At 46.6% G+C, this 23747-nt stretch overlaps 1 protein-coding gene across 3 annotated transcripts in view; it reads left to right on the top strand.

The window, feature by feature from the left end:
• The window catches only part of LOC309530284 (uncharacterized protein), a 435057-nt gene extending 422239 nt beyond the window's left edge, over window positions 1-12818 (top strand). For 2 of the 3 annotated variants that reach the window (XM_082218999.1, XM_082219001.1), the window contains 2 exons: window positions 1993-4652; window positions 12250-12818. In XM_082218999.1, coding sequence (XP_082075125.1) covers window positions 1993-4652; window positions 12250-12591 — 3002 coding nt within the window. In that variant the 3' untranslated portion in view covers window positions 12592-12818. Of the gene's footprint in view, window positions 1-1992; window positions 6781-12249 lie in introns of those variants that run through there. The other variant, XM_082219000.1, reaches the window with a different exon arrangement.
• Window positions 12819-23747: the final 10929 nt, after the last annotated feature.

The following is a 23747-nucleotide window of genomic DNA, read 5'->3' as shown; positions in this document are numbered from 1 at the left end:
TTATTTCCTCTGCCAAGTCTGAAGGCTGTCACTATCTTAAAGTCTTTCTCTGGATCAAGGTCCCAAAAGTCTCCGAATTCCTGCGTAAGGAATTCAATCAAGTAACCTTCTTCCGATTCCGGTACAGCTCTGATCCTCAAATTAGCTTGTTTATCTTTCAATTCCAATAAGGACAGTTGTGCCTTGTGTTCTTCTATTTGCTTGTTAATTGGTTGCAATTTTCCTTCTACCACCAGCACCTTTTCTCTGGCTTCCTCAGCAATTTTCTTTGTCAATTTAGATTCCTGAACCAGCCTGTCAATGGCCTGCGTATTGGAGCTAATGGTTGTAGTGTTCAAGTCAATTTTAGCTGACAGTTTTTCCAAAGCTCCAAATATTTTGTCTAAAGATGCACTTAGTAATTTCGTTGTCCCCGAGAGGGGGCAATGACAATAAAGATATTATTATTATTATTATTATTATTATTATTATTATTATTATTATTAATATTATTAAGTTTTCATCAGCACCTGTACTTTTTAACACAGTCTGTCCAGTGTCCTCTTTTTCTACAACAGGAGGTGCTACTACTGATTGTCTTCTTTGTTGTTGTCTAGTTTTGATTCTTGTTGGCTGTGGCTGGGGCTCATCCTGATCCATTGCTTTGTTATTCAACAGTTCAAGGTCGTTTGCGCAGTTCAAATTCCTTTCTGATGAGAAAGTTTCCAGATCTTGTAATGGAAAGTCCCCAGCTATATTCCAGGCCTCCTCTAGGGGGTACTTTTGCAACAATGTTACTTTCAAAGCAATTTTCCAAAGGCAGTCCTGTCCTGCTTTCACTTTTCAATAGAAGGCAACAATTACAGAAAGTTCTTCTAATTCCAACTGCTACAAAGAGTCCCTTCCAATTCAAGAGCAGAGTAATTTCAAACAGTTACAAATCTGTATAAACGGTGCAACACTTTCTTATTGTCTCTGGCAGACCAATATCAGGGATTAGGCAGTGGTCTCTCTTTTTTTCCTCCAACTTCTTAAGTCTCAAGTTCAAAGGCTTCCCTCTCCCCCTCACTTCAGGGGGGGTTCTTACATCCGGCATTAAAATCTGAGTCTTTGTAATTTAGTTTCAATAGCTTTAGCTTTAAAGGTCTTTGCTTTGCTTCTTTCGACAAGAGCGGAAGACGGACTTCCTTTTTGCGTCTTTCCCGCTTCAGAGCCAAGTTCAAAGTCTTTTTTTTCCAATCAGAGGTAATCCAATCCTCTGATCTCCTGATTTTAAAAGATCTTACGGGTTGAAGTTTGTAAGTCGAATCTTCAAAGGAAAGAGTACAGCGCTCTCCGGCAACAGCTGTGCGGCTTCACTCCACGGAAGTAGCAGTCAACACTCAGCGCCGCGCCACCCCTGCTTCGCTCCGGAGCCCCTCGCGGGGTTCCTTTGACAGTTGGGGGGGCGCTTCTGGCGCCCGCCGAGTCCCACGGCCGCAGGCTTTCCCCGCCTGCGGTTTTTTAACGGGTCCCCGCTGCGCCATAGCGGTAAGACCCAGTTTTCGCGGAGCTTCCCCCTCCGGCTTAGAAGGAGACCGCCATTGCCGTTGGCAAATTATCTTTCCACTGATAAATAATTTCACGATATTACTCCAAAAGAAGTGCTGTTATGAGCCGGTGTTATGAGCCATCAAACCTCTGAAATACACCTTCCCCCAAAAGGCTTCCACAATTTTACCACTGTTGTTGTTTAGTTGTTTAGTCGTGTCCGACTCTTCGTGACCCCGTGGACCAGAGCACGCCAGGCACTCCTGTCTTCCACTGCCTCCTGCAGCTTGGTCAGACTCATGCTTGTGACTTCGAGAATTTTACAACTACTGTATATCAAACAAAGCAACATTCAACAACCCATCAGAATCTAATAATAAATACGTTGGTTAATGACAAACAACAAAGGTAATGAACATTCACCCAACTCCCTTCAGTTCTTCATTTGTTCCTGAGGCTAATCCCTTTTTGTCTCCATTGCAGATTGTGATGAATTGGAAATCGAGAACAAAGGTGACCACAACAACATCCCCAGAGAGGAGAAGCCACGGAAAAATTTGGAGTGTGGAGAAAGATGCAGTCACAGCTCCCATTCTACATCCCATCAAAGAAATCTCATTGGAAAGAAACCCTATCAGTGCATGGAATGTGGAAAGAGCTTCAGTCAAAGCTCCAATCTCACTTCCCATCAAAGAATTCATACAGGGGAGAAACCCTATCAGTGTGTGGAATGCGGAAAGAGCTTCAGTAGGAGTTCCTCTCTCACTGCCCATCAAAGAATTCATATGGGGGAGGAACCCTATCAGTGTGTGGAATGTGGAAAGAGATTCACTGAAAGCTCCTCTCTTACTTCCCATGAAAGAATTCATACAAGGGAGAAACCCTATCAGTGTGTGGAATGCGGAAAGAGCTTCAGTCATAGTGCATCTCTCACTTCCCATCACAGAATTCATACAGGGGAGAAACCCTATCAGTGTGTGGAATGTGGAAAGAGGTTCAGTCATAGTGCATCTCTCACTTCCCATCACAGAATTCATACAGGGGAGAAACCCTATCAGTGTGTGGAATGTGGAAAGAGGTTCAGTCATAGTGCATCTCTCACTTCCCATCACAGAATTCATACAGGGGAGAAACCCTATCAGTGTGTGGAATGTGGAAAGAGCTTCAGTCGTAGTTCATCTCTCACTTTCCATCACAGAATTCATACAGGGGAGAAACTCTATCAGTGTGTGGAATGTGGAAAGAGCTTCAGTCATAGTACATCTCTCACTGCCCATCAAAGAATTCATACAGGGGAGAAACCATATCAATGTGTGGAATGTGGAAAGAGCTTCAGTCATAGTATATCTCTCACTTTTCATCAAAGAATTCATACTGGGGAGAAACCATATCAGTGTGGGGCATGCGAAAGGAGCTTCAGTCAGATCTCCCATCTGACTTCACATCAAAAAATTCATACAGGGGAGAAACCCTATCAGTGTGTGGAATGTGGAAAGAGGTTCAGTCAGAGCTGCCATCTCACTTCCCATCACAGAATTCATACAGGGGAGAAACCCTATCAGTGTGTGGAATGTGGAAAGAGCTTCACTAAGAAATTCTCTCTCACTTCCCATCATAGAATTCATACAGGAGAGAAACCCTATCAGTGTGTGGAATGTGGAAAGAGCTTCAGTCGTAGTTCATCTCTCACTTTCCATCACAGAATTCATACAGGGGAGAAACTCTATCAGTGTGTGGAATGTGGAAAGAGCTTCAGTCATAGTACATCTCTCACTGCCCATCAAAGAATTCATACAGGGGAGAAACCATATCAATGTGTGGAATGTGGAAAGAGCTTCAGTCATAGTATATCTCTCACTTTTCATCAAAGAATTCATACTGGGGAGAAACCATATCAGTGTGGGGCATGCGAAAGGAGCTTCAGTCAGATCTCCCATCTGACTTCACATCAAAAAATTCATACAGGGGAGAAACCCTATCAGTGTGTGGAATGTGGAAAGAGGTTCAGTCAGAGCTGCCATCTCACTTCCCATCACAGAATTCATACAGGGGAGAAACCCTATCAGTGTGTGGAATGTGGAAAGAGCTTCACTAAGAAATTCTCTCTCACTTCCCATCATAGAATTCATACAGGAGAGAAACCGTATCAGTGTGTGGAATGTAGAAAGAGGTTCAGTCAGCGCTCCCATCTCACTAGCCATCAAAGAATTCATACAGGGGAGAAACCGTATCAGTGTGTGGAATGTGGAAAGAGCTTCAGTTGTAGTACATCTCTCACTTCCCATCAAAGAATTCATACAGGGGAGAAACCCTATCAGTGTGTGGAATGTGGAAAGAGCTTCACTCATAGCTCCTATCTCACTTCCCATCAAAAAATTCATACAGGCGAGAAACCCTATCAGTGTGTGGAATGTGGAAAGAGCTTCAGTCACAGCCGCAGTCTCACTTTCCATCAAAGAATTCATACAGGGGAGAAACCGTATCAGTGTGTGGAATGCGGAAAGAGCTTCAGTATGAGCTACAATCTCACTTCCCATCAGAGAATTCATACAGGGGAGAAACCGTATCAGTGTGTGGAATGCGGAAAGAGCTTCAGTATGAGCTACTATCTCACTTCCCATCACAGAATTCATACAGGGGAGAAACCCTATCAGTGTGTGGAATGCGGAAAGAGCTTCAGTCAAAGATCCTCTCTTACTTCCCACCAAAGAATTCATAGAGGGGAGAAACGCTATCAGTGTGTGGAATGCGGAAAGAGCTTCAGTCATAGTGCATCTCTCACTTCCCATCACAGAATTCATACAGGGGAGAAACCCTATCAGTGTGTGGAATGTGGAAAGAGCTTCAGTTGTAGTGCATCTCTCACTTCCCATCAAAGAATTCATACAGGGGAGAAACCCTATCAGTGTGTGGAATGTGGAAAGAGCTTCAGTCATAGTACATCTCTCACTGCCCATCACAGAATTCATACAGGGGAGAATCCCTATCAGTGTGTGGAATGTGGAAAGAGCTTCAGTAGGAGCACTGAACTCACTTCCCATCAGAGAATTCATACAGGGGAGAAACCCTATCAGTGCGTGGAATGTGGAAAGAGCTTCAGTCAGAGCTCAACTCTCACTAGGCATCAGAGAATTCATACAAAGGTTGGAAAAACCATTATACAGCTTTAGGAACTAGGCAAATCAGTACCTTTTAAACCAGGCCTTTGGCTGATTGGCATGTAATGCCCTTTTCAAATGTGGTGGGGAGGGGGCTTACAGATGTGTATTGTGTTTTTATATTGTGAATTGGAAACAGTGAGAGTACTTGATGTGGAGAAGACCCAAGAGGAGGCGCTTAATGCAATTGCCTTCTTACAGATGAAGGAACGTGAGAACCAACTGAGAGTGAGAGGCACACCTCAATTGGAACAAGATAATCTTAAGGATTGGCTAATTGAGGAGTTTGCAGCCTGCTGGGATCTGGAAAAAGACGAGTTAAGTTCCTGGATTGAGATGGCCTATAGGTTTGGGCCTAAGAAAGATTCAAAAGTGGTATATGACTGTATACTGGTTTTCAAGACAAAGGAACAGAGACACAGGATTTTGAGCCTACATTACAAAAAAAGTCTGAAGATCAAAGACAAGCCAATTGTTTTGTTCAAGGAGATTCCAAAACACTTTTTGAATTTAAAGAACAACTACGCGGACCTGGCTGGAGCTCTGAGAAGGAAGAATATCTTCTTCAGGTGGGAGTTCCCAGAGGACCTCTCCTTCAAATTTCAAGGAAGGAAACAAAGAATTAAGACCGTTGGAAAAAAATGAGTTTTTTTGGGGAAAAAACATTGAGGAACTTGGATTGGAAAGTCCACAGGCATCAGGGGCAGGTGCGGGAGCTCCCTAATATCACAAGATGGCACTGAGAATTTACTCTTGGAATGTTAACGGCTTGAACTCACGACTAAAAAGGAACCAAGTATATCATGTGTTAGCAAAACAGAATTTGGATATAATTTGTCTGCAAGAAACTCATGTCACCAGATTACATAGAAAAGTACTTCAGAATAAAAGACTTGGACAGGAATTCATTTCATTGGACAAAGTGAAGAAAAGAGGAGTGGTCTTCTATTAAAGTAAAATGGAATCCTAAAATGTTGTTTAAAGATGAGGAGGGAAGATATATTGCAGTAGAAGACAAGGCAGAAGGCGAGAAATATTTGCTCTTGGGAATTTATGCACCAAATGATGGCAAAGCGGAATTTCTTAAGAATCTGGAAACAAGATTTCTGGATTATGTGGATTACGAATTGATTTTGATGGGAGATTTGAATGGTGTCACATCAACGCTTATGGATAGAACACAGGGACAGAAAGTTATGAATTCTGGCAGACTACCGAACGTCTTTTTTGAAATGGTGGACAAATTTGATCTGTCAGACATATGGAGACTGAGAAATCCAACAGAAAAAGCCTTCCCATTCTATGCCGATGCAAATCAATCATTCTCAAGAAATGACTATTTATGGATATCCAGAGACATTGTTCCCAGAGTAACAAAGTTGAAATATGCCCAAAGACTTGCTCTGATCATAATGCTGTGTTTTTGGAAATGAAAATATTTCTGCAGGGATCCTTCAGATGGAGAATGAATGATGATTTGTTGAGGAATGAACAGACAACTGGGAAAGCCCAAAAGACTCTTAAAGATTACTTTGAGATACGGAATAAGAAAATAGACAATATTTTGTCTCAATTAAAAGATAGCAGAATTTGAGATGTAACCCAAAGAACCTGCAGATCCAAAAGGAAATTAAAGCTTTACAGATTCAGTATTCCCAGAGTATAAACCAGGAAATAGAATGGAAAATAAGGATGATGAGACAAAGGAATTTTGAATCTGCAAATACATGTGGAAAACTGCTTGCTTGGCAATTAAAAAAGAGACAGAAACAAAGTACTACTACTAATATTGTATCAGAAGGAAAGTCTGTGGAGAGCCCTGCAGAGATAAGAAGATGCATTCAGAAGTATTATAAACATCTGTATAAAAGTGGAAAAGAAGATAAAGATAAAAATGAGCAATTTAAATGGATTGCAAAAAAATCCCTAAAATAAAAAGATCCTGCTTAATGGATTGATTACAAGACAAGAGGTTGAGAATGCAATAAATGAGATGCAGCTAGACAAAGCACCAGGGCCAGATGGTTTGTCAAGAAAGTACTATAAGACCCTGAAAGACTGGCTTATTCAGCCATTGATGGATGTATGCAACAAGATATTAAGAGGGGACAAAGCACCTGAAACCTGGAAAGAAGCTTTTATAACCCTGATGCCAAAACCAGATCAAGATAGATCCAATGTGAAAAATTATAGACCAATCTCACTACTCAAAGTGGATTACAAAATTTTTGCTAACCTTTTGGCCAATAGGTTGAAGAAGGTGCTAACAGATTATATTCACAAGGATCAGGCAGGATTTCTGCCTGGGAGACATATGAAAGATAATATTAGGAATATAATCGATGTGTTAGAAAGGTTGGATGTTAAAAAAAAACTAAAGCGATGTTAATGTTTATTCTGAGAAGGCCTTTGATAATGTTTCATGGAGTTTTATGAAAAGGAATTTAGAAAGTATTGAGGTTGGACAAGAATTTTTAAATGGTATTAATGTGATCTATTTTGAACAAAAAGCTAAAATTATAGTTAATAATGTGGTTTCAGAAGAAATTAGAATTGAGAAAGGAACCAGGCAAGAGTGCCCACTTTCCCCTCTGCATTTTATTTCGGTCCTGGAGGTTTTGTGAAATATGCTAAGAAAAGAGGAAGAGGTTAAAGGAATAGCAGTAGGCTCTAAATAATCTAAGTTAAAAGCCTTTGCTGATGATCTGGTGTTAACTTTAGAAGACCCAGACTCCAGTGCCGTGAAAGCAATGGAGCTGATTCAGGAGTTCAGACAAGTAGCAGGATTCAGACAACCAAAGTGTTGGGGGGGGGGAACTTAGATAATGAGGAGAGAAAAATACTTCAGGAAAGACAGGCATTGTTTTTGTGAAGAAAGTGAAATATTTGGGTGTGAAGGAGGAGGTTAAAGGAATAACAGTAGGCTCTAAACAATATATAGTGGTACCTCGGGTTAAGTACTTAATTCGTTCCAGAGGTCCGTACTTAATCTGAAACTGTTCTTAACCTGAAGCACCACTTTAGCTAATGGGGCCTCCTGCTGCTGCCACACCGCCAGAGCATGATTTCTGTTCTCATCCTGAAGCAAAGTTCTTAACATGAAGCACTATTTCTGGGTTGGTGGAGTCTGTAACCTGAAGCGAATGTAACCTGAAGCGTATGTAACCTGAGGTACCACTGTAAGTTAAAAGCCTTTGCTGATGATCTGGTGTTAACTTTAGAAGACCCAGACTCCAGTGCAGTGAAAGCACGAGCTGATTCAGGAGTTCGGACAAGTAGCAGGATTCAAGTTAAATAAGAGCAAAACCAAAGTGTTGGGGGGGGGACTTAGATAATGAGGAGAGAGAAAGCCTTCAGGAAAGATAGGCCTTGTTTTTGTGCAGAAAGTGAAATATTTGGGTGTGAATTTATCAGTGAAAAAATTGAATTATATAAAGATAATTATGAGAAACTTTGGAATGAAATTAAGAGAGAACTTGAGATCTGGTCAAATTTAAAATTGTCATTAATGGGCCGAATATCAGTGGTTAAGATACGTATTGCCAAAGATGTTTTTATTCCAAGCTTTACCAATTATTGACAAAACAAAAAAATTTCCTTCTAGTAGCACCTTAAAGACCAACTAATTTAGTTCTTGGTATGAGCTTTCGTGTGCTCATACCAAGAACTAAATTAGTTGGTCTTTAAGGTGCTACTCCCAGTGCTGGGAGTAATCAGGCATGTGATACACAAACATCATGCCTGTACCCTTGTAAGGTGGAGTGGAACTATATCCTAACAAGCCTAACCTGGCACAAAAATGAGGAAAAAGTGCTGAACTTCGATATACCTCAGTCAGTAAAGCATGAGACTCTTAATCTCCAGGTTGTGGTTTCAGTCTTGGGCAAAAGATTCCTGCATTGCAGGGGGTTGGACTAGATGGCCCTGGTGGTTCCCTTCCATCTCTGTGAAGGGTTCTGCTATTCTGTTGTATCTGAAGGGCTGTTCACAGGGAATCATAGAATCCTAGAGTTGGAAGAGACCACAAGGGCCATCGAGTCCAACCCCCTGCCAAGCAGGAAACACCATCAGAGCACTCCTGACATATGGTTGTCAAGCCTCTGCTTAAAGACCTCCAAAGTAGGAGACTCCACCACACTCCTTGGCAGCAAATTCCACTGTTGAACAGCTCTTACTGTCAGGAAGTTCTTCCTAATGTTTAGGTGGAATCTTCTTTCTTGTAGTTTGGATCCATTGCTCTGTGTCCGCTTCTCTGGAGCAGCAGAAAACAACTTTTCTCCCTCCTCTATGTGACATCCTTTTATATATTTGAACATGGCTATCATATCACCCCTTAACCTCCTCTTCTCCAGACTAAACATGCCCAGCTCCCTTAGCCGTTCTCATAAGGCATCGTTTCCAGGCCTTTGACCATTTTGGTTGCCCTCCTCTGGACACGTTCCAGTTTGTCCGTGTCCTTCTTGAATTGTGGTGCCCAGAACTGGACACAGTACTCCAGGTGTGGTCTGACCAGAGCAGAATACAGTGGCACTATTACTTCCCTTGATCTAGATGCTATACTCCTATTGATGCAGCCCAGAATTGCATTGGCTTTTTTAGCTGCCGCGTCACACTGTTGGTTCATGTCAAGTTTGGGGTCAACCAAGACTCCTAGATCCTTTTCACATGTACTGCTCTGAAGCCAGGTGTCACCCATCTTGTATTTGTGCCTCTCCTTTTTTTTTGCCCAAGTGCAATACTTTACATTTCTCCCTGTTAAAATTCATCTTGTTTGTTTTTGCCCAGTTCTCTAATCTGTCAAGGTCGTTTTGAAGTGTGATCCTGTCCTCTGGGGTGTTAGCCACCCCTCCCAGTTTAGTGTCATCTGCAAATTTGATCAGGATGCCTTTGAGTCCATCATCCAAGTCGTTGATAAAGATGTTGAATAAGACCGGGCCCAAGACAGAACCCTGTGGCACCCCACTAGTCACTCTTCTCCAGGATGAAGAGGAACCATTGATGAGCACCCTTTGGGTTCGGTCAGTCAGCCAGTTTCAAATCCACTGAGTGGTAGCAGAGTCAAGACCGCATTTTACCATCTTCTTTACAAGAATATCATGGGGCACCTTGTCAAATGCCTTGCTGAAATCAAGGTAGGCTACATCCACTGCGTTCCCTTCATCTACCAGGCTTGTAATTCTGTCAAAAAACGAGATGAGGTTAGTCTGACATGACTTATTTTTCAGAAATTCATGCTGACTATTGGTGATCACAGCATTCCTTTCTAGGTGCTCACAGACTGTTTGCTTAATGATCTGCTCCAGAATCTTCCCTGGTATTGATGTCAGACTGACTGGGCGGTAATTATTTGGGTCCTCTCTCTCCCCCTTTTTGAAAATAGGGACAACATTTGCCCTCCTCCAGTCTGCCGGGACTTCACCTGTTCTCCAGGAATTCTCAAAGATGACTGCCAGTGGTTCTGAGATCACATCTGCCAGTTCTTTTAATACTCTTGGATGCAGTTCATCTGGCCCTGGAGACTTGAATACATCTAAACTAGCCAAGTATTCTTGTACTATCTCCTTAGTTATTCTGGGCTGTGTTTCCTTTGCTGAATCATTTGCTCCAAATTCTTCAGGTCGGGCATTGTTTTCTTTATCGGAGAAGACTGAGGCAAAGAAGGCATTGAGGAGTTCAGCCCTTTCTGTGTCCCCCGTTTGCATTTCACCATCTTCTCCTCTGAGTGACCCCACTGTTTCTTTGTTCTTCCTTTTGCTACGAACATACCCATAAAAGCCTTTTTTGTTGCTTTTAACCTCTCTAGCAAGCCTGAGTTCATTCTGTGGTTAAGCTTTTCTGACTTTGTGTCTACACGTGCTGGCTATTTGTTTGAATTCCTCTTTGGTGGTTTCCCCCATTTTTTGTACACATCCTTTTTGAATCTTAACTCAGTTAAAAGTTCTTTAGATAGCCACCCTGGCTTCTTTAGGCACCTTCCATGTTTCCGTCTCATTGGTATTGCCTGAAGTTGTGCTTTTACTATCTCCCTCTTAACAAACTCCCTGCCATCATGAACTCCCTTTCCTTTTAGTATTACTGTCCCTGGGATCTCACCCAGCACTTCCCTAAGTTTTATGAAGTCGGCTTTCTTAAAGTCAAGAAATTGAGTCCTAGTATGCTTGGCTGCTCCTTTCCGCTGTGTAGTAAACTTCAGAAGAGCATGATCACTCGCGCCTAATGATCCTTCCACTTCTACCCCACTAACCAGGTCATCAACATTGGTTAGGACCAGATCTAAAATGGCTGTTCCTCTTGTTGCTTCTCCCACTTTCTGGACAATGAAGTTGTCTGCAAGGCCAGTGAGGAATCTGTTTGACCTCATGCTCTTGGCTGAGTTTGACGTCCAACAAATATCCGGGTAATTGAAGTCCCCCATTACTACTATCTCCCTTCCTTTTGCATGCTTGGCCATCTGTTCCAGGAAGGCATCATCTATGTCCTCTGTTTGGCTTGGGGATCTATAGTAAACTCCCACAATGAGGTCCCTGTTATTCTTCTCTCCCTTAATTTTGACCCAAATGCTCTCACTTTGGCTTTGAGGTTCTAGATGGCCCTGGTGGTTCCCTCCATCTCTGTGAAGGGTTCTGCTATTCTGTTGTATCTGAAGGGCTGTTCACAGAGAAGATGGAGAGATCCTTGTGCTGTGATTCCTGCACTGGAGGGGGTTGGTCTAGAGGACCCTCGAGGGTCCCTCCCAACCATCCAGTTATGTGGTCCTATGGTTAAAATACTCATGGGATGGGATGTGCCCTGCCAAACCACCCTGTAGCCCAAGCCGCATTCACCAGGCCAGACCCGGTGAGCCAAAGGAGCGCTCCGCAGTGGGAATGGAACTGCCCAGGAGACAGTTTGGGGAGAGAGAGAGTCAGAGGGGTTGGAGAGAGGGAGAAGTGGCTCTGATCTGAGTGGATCCTCCGCTCTGAGGAGAATATCTATGGAGCCAGAGGAAGGAGCCTCACAGCTGAGATGGGGAGACCATGTTGAGGGTCTGAAGGGAGTATTCAGATGGGAGTGAAGCTGGAGGGAGAAGCTGTGGGAAGACTCTCCTCTTCTTCTTCTTCTGGGGTCTCCTTCCAGTCAGGAGGAGAGAGATCTTGTAGGAAAAGGAGATTCCCAAGTCCGTGGCAAGGGCTGAGAGGATCCCCTAGGTCTGGCATACAACGGAAAATACCTCAGGGAGTGGGATTGCTAAGAGAGAGGGGAAGCGAGGAAAAGTGGCCCCTCGCCGTGAAGGAAGCTGGGCTGTGTCCAAAGGACCTCATGGAAAGACCCCTCATAATAACTGAGGGAGGGGATGAGAGAGAAGCCGCAGAAAGAGAGTTCTGCCTTTCACCACCTATTCTGGAAACCTGAACATCTCCCTGAAGTGCGACAACTGAATTGGAGGGAAGCTGTGCCTGCAGAACCGTCTTTAATCCTGAGACATTTAGCTGAAGTAGTAAGTTAACTTCTTCCTGAAAGAACACATCTCCTGTCTTCACTTTGTTTCACCATTCTCTTTTTTTGTAAATACAACTTTCCTTGTCTCCTCATCTCCTGCCAGAGACTCCCTGGATCGCAGTTTCCCTCACACAAGACGCCTGGATTTAATTTGGGACAATTAGCAGGGAGACTCTGCTGCGCAGGGGACACCGGACTGACTAGCAGGACATGCGAAAAGGATCTCGGGGTCTTGGAGGATCCCAAGCGCCACCTGAGTCCAACATGTGATGCAGCAGCAAAGAAGGCAAATGTTCTTCTCGGCTGCATCCACAGAAGTGCATCGTGTCCAGATGGAGGGAAGTCTGAGTCCTGCTCTCTTCTGCCTTGGTCAGAATCCACACCTGGAATCCTGTGCAAAATTCCGGCTGCCATGATTCCAGTTTCTTCAGTTTGGTTTGCTTAGGGAATATCTATCCCTTTTGATCTTGCAGAGCTTTGAAGTAGCCTCAGAAGCTGCCTTCTGCTGAGCCCGACCAAGGGCTCCCTCTAACCCTGTAGAGTCCACACTGACTGGCAGCAGCTCCCCCCAGTTTCAGGCAGGGGTCTCATCCAGCCCTTGCGGGAGATGCCAGGGGCTGACCCTGGGACATTCTGCATGCCAAGCAGATGCTCTTGGTTCCCCATATTTCACTAGCCTTTCAGTGTTATTCTGTTAGCAACCGTGGAGATTCCACCTGCCTCTTTCCAAAGGAGAAAACTCAGCTGATTAAAGGATTTGAGGTGATGCATCATTTGTATACTTTTTATGAGTTCTATGTTTTCAGTATCCCTGAGATCTCTCTCTTGGTGAAGGGCGGTATATCAATTCAATTAACAACAACAACTATTATTAATAGTTGGGTTTCCCAAGCCATTCTGGGCAGCTTCCAACAGAATATTAATACAATAGTCCATCAAATATTAAAAGCTCCCCTAAGCATAACAACCATCCATTTTTGGTCCACTGAATTACAAATTCAGCATTTCTGGGAGGGGAAATGGCATACTATTGAATGTTTGCATAGCAACATGCTTAAGAAAGTTTTGGTTATTCATGATGAGAATAGGATTTATTTATTATGATATTCACTGGGTTCCTCCTTGGCAGCCAGTGCAATGGTTTCAGCAGGGCTAGAACTCAGGACCCGCTGCCTTGAGGGACATCTAAGAGCAGTTGGGCAGGGAAAGGTCTCCCCTGGGAGGTGGTGGACTTTCCTTCCTTGGAGGTTTCTCAGTAGAGGTCGGAGGGCCATCTGCCATGGATGCTTTAGCGGAGATTCCTGCCTTGCAGGGGGTGGGACTGGATGACCCAGGGATCAGGGCCGTATCTAGGGGGGGGCGAGGAAGTCCCCCACCAGGGGGATAGGCACCCCCCCGCAAAATCGGCTTTAAAACGGTTCCATAAATGTTACGGCAAAAATCTGGGTGCGGGGTTACTCTGCCACCCAGCTCATCGGACTAAGTCCGTGGGTCCCTGCGGAAGAAAATGAGCTCAGCCGGACGCAGGAGCAACTGCAGAAGGTCCAAGTTTATTGCGCAACAGGTTCAAGGCGAGATTGAACAGCCAGAAAGGGGTGACATGAACTTTTGAAATTTCCCTCCATATCCCAGAATACAGTGCAAAATACATCCCAGTTACATCATGAATACATTAAGAGGTTGGGTTACACAGATTAACATATGGAGGAGGGAGGGGGAATATGCAGAGTGCTGGATGGAGGAGGGAGGGGGAATATGCAGGGAGCTGGAGATATGCGCAGATAAGCACATCCTGAGAGGACAATGGTCCATGTACACGTAGTCTGTCACCTGGCATTGCCCGGAGGAAAGGTTTGGCAGAGTGATTTTGACAGGATTACTTGAGAGATTATGGAGGACAGGGGAGGGGTGATGGAGTCCTAGAGAAATTGAGCAAATATATTGTAGTGAAGAAGACATGCCCCCCCCCCCCGTTCTGTATCAATAAATATGCCAATCCATCTATGTCTGCGTGGGTGGGTGGGTGGGTGGAGAGGGGGCGTGAAGCTGCTCTGGTCCAGCCGGGAGGGAAAGTGGGGGGGGAGGGAGCGGGGGGAGAGGCAGTTGCACAGGCTCCCCCCTCCGCCCCAGTTGCTCCCCGTCTCCGGACCTCCACTCCCCCCCCAATTTTCTGCACTTCAGCGATGGATTAGAGAGACCCTTCGCGAGCCGGGATCTCTTCGGGGCTGAGCTGGGGGGACTCGGCATTGCAAGGGTTAAAAAGGGAACCGAGCTGCCTTCCTAGAGAGGCCAGGAAGCGGACGGGGGGGGCAGGTCCTCCCGAGCCAAGGCCCCCCCCTCCCCAGTCCTTCCCTGCTTGGGTGTCTCTCCTGCGAGGTCTGCCTCGCTCTCCCCTCCTGGGATCTGGTGAGTCTCCTCTCTCTCCCCCCAGAGGGTGCAGTGGGGAGACGGGGGGGGGGGTCCCAGGGCTGCAGCAGGGGAGGGGGCCTGGGGGGCCTGATCAGGGAGGAGAGGGTCCTGCCAGGGAGGGGCCAGGTCTGCCACGCTCTCCTTCCTGCAGATCAGAGGATCCCAAACTCATTTGACCCTCCGCCCCCCCTTCAGAAAAAAAATGTCTCCCACAAAACCTCCCTTCTTTACACAAAGGAGTCCCTGGGACTCTGACTCTCTGTGACATCTCAGCGTCACTGCAGAACAGAGGAAACATCTGCAAATGGTTTTCCAAAGCTGGACGAGGAGGTGGACTAGCCCCCCCCCCCAAAAAAGGTGGGAGAGAGGCCAGGGATAAAGAGAGGGATCCCAGCCCAGAGTCCGGCTGCTGCATTGGGGACCAGTTTTCCCAGTGTCTCCCAGGGCAGCTCCCCACGGAGGCCACGGCAGCCATCCCCTCGCACCCAGAGCAGGGCATCCCAGGACCACATCCTCTCTCTCCCAAAGGGATGGTTGCTGGAAATGGGCGCTGCTACTCACTGAGCCTCCAGGGACCTTGGCATCAGTGGCTGTGTGCGTGTGTTAAGCCATCTAAGAGAATAATAGTAATAAATTAGCCATCTAAATTTCAAAGGAGATGTTTTTGGCCCCGCCCACTTGGCCCTCAGGGGGTTGACCAGTTACACACCTGGCCCTCAGAACAAAGAAAAAGGGACCCCACCCCAGGAGACTGACTTGAAAGTGGCAGAGTCCAAGTGCAAGAAAAGAAAATAGAATTTGGGCAACTAGGTGGTTTTAAACTTAGTAACGCCAAGACGAAAAGGTTAACTAAAAATACAGTTTAAGATACGGTGGAAGAATTGCAACGCAAGTATTTGGGAATATGGTTAACAGCAAAGAGTATGAATTTAGCTGGCCCTCAGAGCAAAGAAAAAGGGACCCCACCCCAGGAGTCTGTCATGAGAGCGGCAGAGAGTCCAAGTGCAAGAAAGGAGACCGAAGCAGGGGAGAAATGTGCCCAGAAGTGGGGGTGGGGGGAGCAACTCCCGAGGACCCCCGGATGAGGACCCCCACTAGAGCCAAGCATCCATTTTCCACAAGATGCAAATGACTCCCTTGTCAGTCAGTTCAGACTTCATGCATTTACTTTAGGGAAGCATTTAATGTTTGATGGATTACAGTAATTTTAATATTTTGTTGGAAGCCGCCAAGAGTGGCTGGGGAAGCCCAGCCAGATGGGTGGGGTATAAATAAATTATTATTATTATTATTATTATTATTATTATTATTATTATTATTTACTGGAAGGCAGGAGCAACCAGGCTGATTCACATCACAAAAATCACTTCCGTTGCCTCCACATTTTGCATTGCAATCTTCCCTCTAGGAGCGCTAGAGTATGGTTACCAGATATTTTTCAATGAATCCGGGGACACTTTTTTGGGGGGAAGCTGAGTAGCAACAGGGAGTCAGTAGTGGGGATGGTGAGGCAAAAGACCCTGGCTCCCTCTCCTTCTGCCAGAAGCCCCCCTCCCTGCTCGTCTCTCAGAGCCCGGAGACGTCTGAGAATGGAGGAGCAAAGGCAGGCTGCACTGTTGGATTGCTTGCAAGAATGGGTAGGGTTGGCCCTGTCCATAAGAAATCCAGTTGCAGCAGATGAATGCCCATAATTAAAACACAGAATAAAAGAATTCCATTAAAGCGTTGAAATAAGCATCCATAATTAAAATATGCAGCAAAGCATCGGCTGGGTGAGGACTGCAGGGCCTGCTCCCTTCCAGGGCCTTCTCCAACTGGCCCAGGGGGCGTGGCCCAGGCCCTCTCTCCCAGCTATAAAGGGACTCCTGCTGGAGGGAAGCCTCAGACCATCGGCTGGGTGAGGACTGCAGGGCCTGCTCCCTTCCAGGGCCTTCTCCAACTGGCCCAGGGGGCGTGGCCCAGGCCCTTTCTCCCAGCTACAAAGGGACTCCTGCTGCAGGGAAGCCTCGGACCATCGGCTGGGTGAGGACTGCAGGGCCTGCTCCCTTCCAGGGCCTTCTCCAACTGGCCCAGGGGGCGTGGCCCAGGCCCTTATTTGGAACAAACTTTTGGGGAAGCTGGGAAGTGTTCTGCAATTGCTTCCCTGTTCCAATGTGTTTTAAAATGTCCTCAAGCAGTCGGTGGCAATTTAAATTTGTATTTCTTTTTTCCCCTTTTCCCTTTGTTGGGGGTGGGTGGGTGGGATGGATATTTGGTTGGGGATTAATTTTAGTATAATTGTTCTGTTTTTGTTTTCTGTTGTTTTATTGGTTCTGTATAGTTTGTGTTTTGTTTTTAAGGGGCGGGATTGGGGCTGCCTGGGAGTGAGGCCCCAGCCAACACGATGGCTGGGACAAGCTCCACAGGGGGGAAAGCACTGGGACATCCGATCTCAGTGATCATGGGCAGGAGGAGGAGTTACGCTAAGACCAGACCATGTCACTACCGAGGAGGCAGGTTTAGTCGTTGCTTGAAGACTATCCCTGCCTCCGGGTCTGGCCTTGACCAGATGGATACTGGAATCAACAGGGGAAACCCACACAACCTGAAGGTGTTGCTGTGCAATGCCAGGTCAATGATGAACAAAACCACTTCCATCCATGACTTGATCATGGATGGAGGACTTGACCTGGCTTGTGTGACAGAGACCTGGTTGGAGGAAGCAGATGGGCCTGTCCTTGCCGCTGCCTGTCCACCAGGTTTCTCTTACGCACAGCAACCCAGGTCATGTGGGCGGGGAGGGGGGGTTGCAGTGATTTTTAGGAAGTCATTAGTCTGCACCAGGCGTCCTATTGGGAAGACCCAGCTTTCTGAGTGCATGTTCTGGAAGTTGGGCAATAGGGGCAGTACAGGATTCCTTTTGGTGTACCGACCTCCCCGCTGCACCAAGGATTCCCTGTCCGAGCTGCTTCAGGTCGTGGCGGATGTTCTCCTGGAGACACCTAGTTTGGTTGTCCTAGGGGATTTTAACATCCACGCCGACACGACCTTACAAGGGGCCGCTCGGGACTTCGTGGAAAGCATGGCCTCCATGGGGCTGTCCCTGAATAAGTTGGGCCCAGCTCATAGTCATGGACATGCCTTAGACCTGGTATTCACCTCTAGTGACGTGGGTGATCTGACACTAAGTAAAAGTGAAACCAAAGAAGTGCCATGGTCAGATCACTTCCTGGTGCAACTGGACTTCTCCGCGACCCTTCCCCTCTGCAGGGAGGTGGGACCAATTCGGATGGTCCGCCCCCGCCACTTAATGGATCCAAATGGTTTCCAGAGAGTGGTAGGGGATGCTTTATCCCATGTTGATGGCCTTTCAGCTGATTCCCTGGTGGCCCGCTGGAATGTGGAGTTAACCAGGGCTATTGACTGTTTGGCTCTGAAGCGCCCTCTCCGATTGCATGGAGCCCGGACAGCCCCGTGGTTTTCCACGGATCTGAGGGCGATGAAACAATCGCTGAGACGGCTAGAGCGTCGGTGGCAGAAAACTCACTCCGAATCTGACCGGACACAGGTTAGAGCTCAACGTCGAGCCTACCAAGTGGCGATAGCGACGGCGAAGAAGACTTTCTTCACCGCCTCTATTGCATCTGCAGAAAATAGTAGCAGGAGACTCTTTCAGGTGGTCCGCAATTTAACGGAACCACCTTTACCACCGGGGCCTTGTAAAGACCCCAAGATCTCCTGCAACGATTTTGCAAAGTTTTTTGCAGATAAAATCACTCATATTCGGAAGGAGCTAGACACCACCGTGGGAGCAGGGCCGGGGCGGGAGAGTGCTAGAGCCCTGTCTGGTCAAGTTGCATGGAATCAATTTCAATCCGTTACCCCTGAGGATGTGGACAGGCTGCTTGGACGCGTGAAACCAACCACCTGTCTCCTTGATCCTTGCCCATCCTGGCTGATAAAAGCAAGCCGGGAAGGGCTGGGTGATGGGCTCTGCGGGGTGGTGAATGCTTCCCACTGTGAGGGAACATTCCCAGATCTGCTGAAAGAGGCGGTCATTAAACCACTTCTTAAAAAACCATCTTTAGACCCGGCCAGTATGGCCAACTATCGCCCAGTCTCAAATCTTCCATTCTTGGGCAAGGTGAGTGAGCGTGTGGTTGCTGAACAACTCCAGGCACGCCTGGAGGATGCGGACCATTTGGATCCCTTCCAATCAGGGTTCAGGCCTCATCATGGGACTGAAACTGCCTTGGTCGCACTGGTTGATGATCTCCGGCGAGCTAGGGACAAAGGTGAGAGTTGTTTCCTGGTTCTGCTGGATCTCTCAGCGGCCTTTGATACAATCAACCATAACATCCTTCTGGACCGTCTAGAGGGGTTGGGAGCTGGGGGCACTGTTATACAGTGGTTTCGCTCCTTCCTCCTGGGCCGTGTTCAGAAAGTGGTGGTGGGGGATGAGTGTTCAGACCCCTGGGCTCTCACTTGTGGGGTGCCTCAGGGTTCTGTCCTCTCCCCCATGCTTTTCAACATTTACATGCAGCCGCTGGGAGAGATCATCAGGAGGTTTGGGCTGGGTGTTCATCAGTATGCGGATGATACCCAGCTCTACCTCTCTTTTAAATCAGAACCAGTGAAGGCAGTGAAGGTCCTGTGTGAGTGTCTGGAGGCGGTTGGAGGATGGATGGCGGCTAATGGATTGAAGTTGAATCCTGACAAGACAGAAGTACTGTTTTTGGGACTTCCGGGGTTGGCGCGATCCGAAAATGGCGGATTCCCTCCGAGCTCCGGAGGGAATCGGCTCAGCGGAGGATGGGTCTTTGCCGTGCCGGCGACACGGGGACCCTTAAAAACCGCAGGCGCGGAAGCCTGCGGACTGAAGACTCGGTGGGCGCCTAAAGCGCCCCCCTGATTCACGAAGAGCCTTTTTAAAGGCTACGGAGAGGATACAGGGGGTGGCGTGGCGCTGAGAGTCGATCGCTACCTCCACTGAGTGAAGCCGCGAGCCATGACCGGAGAGCGCTGACTTCCTTCCTTGAAATTCGGACTGAAAAGAAGAACCCGTGAGTAAACTGGAATTGGACTTTAAGAATTTTTCTTCCTGAATTTGAAACGATCGGGGTGTGTGCTAAAAGGAAGTCCGCACCCCCCCCCCCTTGCAGACGATCTAGAGCAACGATATAAGAACTAAGCTGGAGTGCCTACCCTGTAAAGGGTGAGTTTAAAAAGACAGTAACTTCCAGGATTTGGAAAGTAATTTTGAGCAGGAGAGTGGAGTGTTGGAAGTTTTCTCTTTTGCTGTAAACAACCCTCCCTCCCGGGCCCTGGAGCGTCCTGCTTTGGAGCTTGTGTAAAAGGTGCAGAGTTTGACAGCTGTCAAAGCTGTCAAACAAACAGTTTATTGTGGAAAAATTGCTACTTAAGATTCCTCTGGATTAAAAGGAGTTACAATTGAACTAAAATTGTTGGAAACAAGGAAACAATAATAAGATAGAGGATTGTTGGAGAAAAGAACACTAAGTAACCAGATTCCCTCTAGGGGGAATTCTGTGGAATTACAATGGCTGTGGATGGAAAGGTACTGGGGGAAATCGAAAGGATGTTTTATTTGGTGGGAAGCTTACAAGAGCAGACTACAGCTATGAGTAAACAATTGATGACCTTGACTTCTGAAACAAGTAGTTCTGCTGAATGTAATGAGGACCTGAATGAGAAAGAATCCACAGCTGAACTTGAACTGATAACTAAAGAGGAAGAGACAAAACAAGAAAGAGAAAAAGTTAAGTTGGAAAACACTAACCAGAAGCTGACACCTGTGGAATATAAGCAAGGAGACTATTGGATTAAATTTACTACAAATCTACGAAAGATGCAGAAGATGAAAGTGGAGGCCCTGGGAGTTTATGAAATCCGGGAATTTAAAATAAAGAAATATAATTGGGACCTCCACATAGACTCTGACTCTGACTATGATTTTCAAGATTCATGCCTTGTGGAAATTCTTCAGCAGCTGTTTTCAAATATGGGAAGAGACTATGGATGGATTGTGAAAGAACTCTTTCGAGATTCGAGGACCGACATAAAGGATTACCAACAAGACCGGCGGAGAGGGACTGAAAGAGACTTGAGAGCCTCGGACGTGAGGAACCCAGGCTAAGAACTGTTATTTTGGACATGTTTCAGGAAGGGACGCAAATCGGGGATGGGAGGGAGGGAAGGATCTAATTTTAACAACACTCAAGACCATGGGGTTTAGTTAATAAGATTATTATTCAAGACAAAATGGGAAATCGATGGAAGGGAACTGGGGTCCAACTTAGAAAAAAATTATTTTTGCCTTTCTCTATAAAAAAACTAATATTAAGATGGATAAGAGGAGAAATGCCAATTTGCTGACATAAATTTGGGAATAGGGATGCAAGGGAGGGGGTGGGGGGAAGTCAGGGACCAGGGTTAGAAAATAAGATTTTCGGAAATTATACATGTTTGTTGTTTTTTGTGTTTGTTTTTGTGTTTTGTTTTTGTCTATATAAAATGTGAAAACCCAATAAAATTTTTTATAAAAAAAAAGAAGTACTGTTTTTGGGGGACAGGGGGCGGGCTGGTGTGGAGGACTCCCTGGTCCTGAATAGGGTAACTGTGCCCCTGAAGGACCAGGTGCGTAGCCTGGGAGTCATTTTGGACTCACAGCTGTCCATGGAGGCGCAGGTCTGTTCTGTATCCAGGGCAGCTGTCTACCAACTCCACCTGGTACGCAGGCTGAGACCCTACCTGCCCGCGGACTGTCTGGCCAGAGTGGTGCATGCTCTGGTTATCTCCCGCTTGGACTACTGCAATGCGCTCTACGTGGGGCTACCTTTGAAGGTGACTCGGAAACTACAGCTAATCCAGAATGCGGCAGCTAGACTGGTGACTGGGGGCGGCCGCCGAGACCATATAACACTGGTCTTGAAAGACCTACATTGGCTCCCTGTACGTTTCCGAGCACAATTCAAAGTGCTGGTGTTGACCTTTAAAGCCCTAAACGGCTTCGGCCCAGTATACCTGAAGGAGCATCTCCACCCCCATCATTCTGCCCGGACACTGAGGTCCAGCGCCGAGGGCCTTCTGGCGGTTCCCTCATTACGAGAAGTGAAGCTACAGGGAACCAGGCAGAGGGCCTTTTCGGTGGTGGCGCCCGCCCTGTGGAACGCCCTCCCATTGGATGTCAAGGTGATGGACAACTACCTGACATTCAGAAGACATCTTAAGGCGGCCCTATTCAGGGAAGCTTTTAATGTATGATATTTTAGTGTTTTTTGGTTTCTGTGGAAGCCGCCCAGAGTGGCTGGGGAAACCCAGCCAGATGGGCGGGGTACAAATAATAAATTATTATTATTATTATTATTATTATTATTATTATTATTATTACTGAAACAGCGCAGCAATTAAGAGGAAGGAAATAACAGTGCGTTGTGTAGCAGAGCATATTGATCCTGTTTCAGAGGAGGACATTTCCCTTTTTCTTTTAGGGTCCAGTGTGCTTTGAAGACATATCTGTTTCACGGACGAGGAGTAGGCGTTGCTGGATCCTGACCAGAGAGCTCTGCATAAGGACGTCATGGAGGAGAATCGTGGGATCGTGGCCTCTCTTGGTAAGGTTCCCTGTGGGATCGTACTATCTGCCTGGAAATTCAAGAAATACCTTTATGTGACAAACCTCATACATTTTCACAGAGCTCAGCAGGGAGCTATAACACCTGGGAATCTAACACCTCCACAATAAACCTTGAACGGTAAATTACTGTTTTTTCTTATATATATATATAATTTTAAAAATTATTTTCCATTTAATATTGTACATTCGCATCATCATTATCCGCTATACCACCCTGGCTCTTTGGAGCCTCAACTTCCTTCCCTGCCACCTCATGGCTTTCAAAATTAACATTTACCGTAAATTTCGCTCCATAACACACAGATTTTTCCTCCTAGAAAGTAAGGGGAAATGTCTGTGCGTGTTATGGAGCGAATGCCTACAGATGGCGGGGGAATCTGCTGCAGTTGTGAGCAGTCCGTGGCTCACTTTGAAACAGCAAAGCGGGTGTAAGCGGCTCCTGTCAGCGAGCCGAGCTGGGGAGGAGGGAGAGAAGCAGAGCGGGAGTTGGCTGCTTTAAAACAACCCCTGCTCTCTGTCCCTGCCTGCAGTTTTTTGCTGTCCGATTTTGGATTAGGCACTGTAGGGGCTGTGTGTGTGTGTGTGCTTGAGCTATCGTTCTCCTCCTCCTGCTTCCCCTTCACTCTCCCTGCGCCCCTGCGACTTTAGAATCGACACTCTGTGTGTCTGTGTGTGTGTGAGGGCTCCTTCTCCTCTTGCTTCCCGTTCACTCTCTCTGCGCCCCTGCGCTCTCCCTGCGCCCCTGCGACTTTAGAATTGACACTCTGTGTGTCTCTCTGTGTGTGAGGGCTCCTTCTCCTCTTGCTTCCCGTTCACTCTCTCTGCGCCCCTGCGCTCTCCCTGCGCCCCTGCGACTTTAGAATTGACACTCTGTGTGTCTCTCTGTGTGTGAGGGCTCCTTCTCCTTCTCTTGCTTCCCGTTCACTCTCCCAGCGACCCTGCGACTTCCAGCGCCCTGCGACTTTAGGGCCAGTTCTCTCTCTGTGTGTGTGTGTGTTGACCTCACTGCGCTTGTTGGGGGAAAGTGTTGGTCGCAATTTTTCTTGATTTGTCTCAGAGTGGTTACTATCGTGGTTTCCTTGCTGGGGAGGAGGGAGAGACGCAGAGCCTGCTTGTTCTAAAGGAGCAAAGCTGGAGAGGAGCCTCTTCTACATTATTAGAAGCATCCTTCTCCACACCCCCCACGTGTGCTCCTTGTCCCTTGAGTGCTTTTCCTTCCCTCCCCACTTAAAACGTCGTTTCAAAGCACGGATCCACGTGGATCCTCAGGATTTTTGCACTGGGTCACCCCAAATTCACCATCAGATCACATAGCATGTCCATGGCTACAGCCTGCACCAAAAAATACACGCACCCACTGTTTCATGGGGCCGCAATGGCGCAAAAACGTGGTTACAAAGCATGGATCCACATGGATCCTCAGGATTTTTGCATTGGGCTACCCCAAACCCACCGTCAGATCACATGTCTGTGGCCACAGCATGAACCACAAAAATCATACATCCACTGTTTCGCTTAGAATATTTTTTTCTTGTTTTCCTCCTCTAAAAACTACG

Source organism: Podarcis vaucheri (genome assembly GCF_965113315.1).
Source record: "Podarcis vaucheri genome assembly, chromosome: 4".
Lineage (NCBI taxonomy): Eukaryota > Metazoa > Chordata > Lepidosauria > Squamata > Lacertidae > Podarcis > Podarcis vaucheri.
Note: the sequence above shows the minus strand (reverse complement) of the source record. Positions and strands in the feature narration are given on the sequence as shown.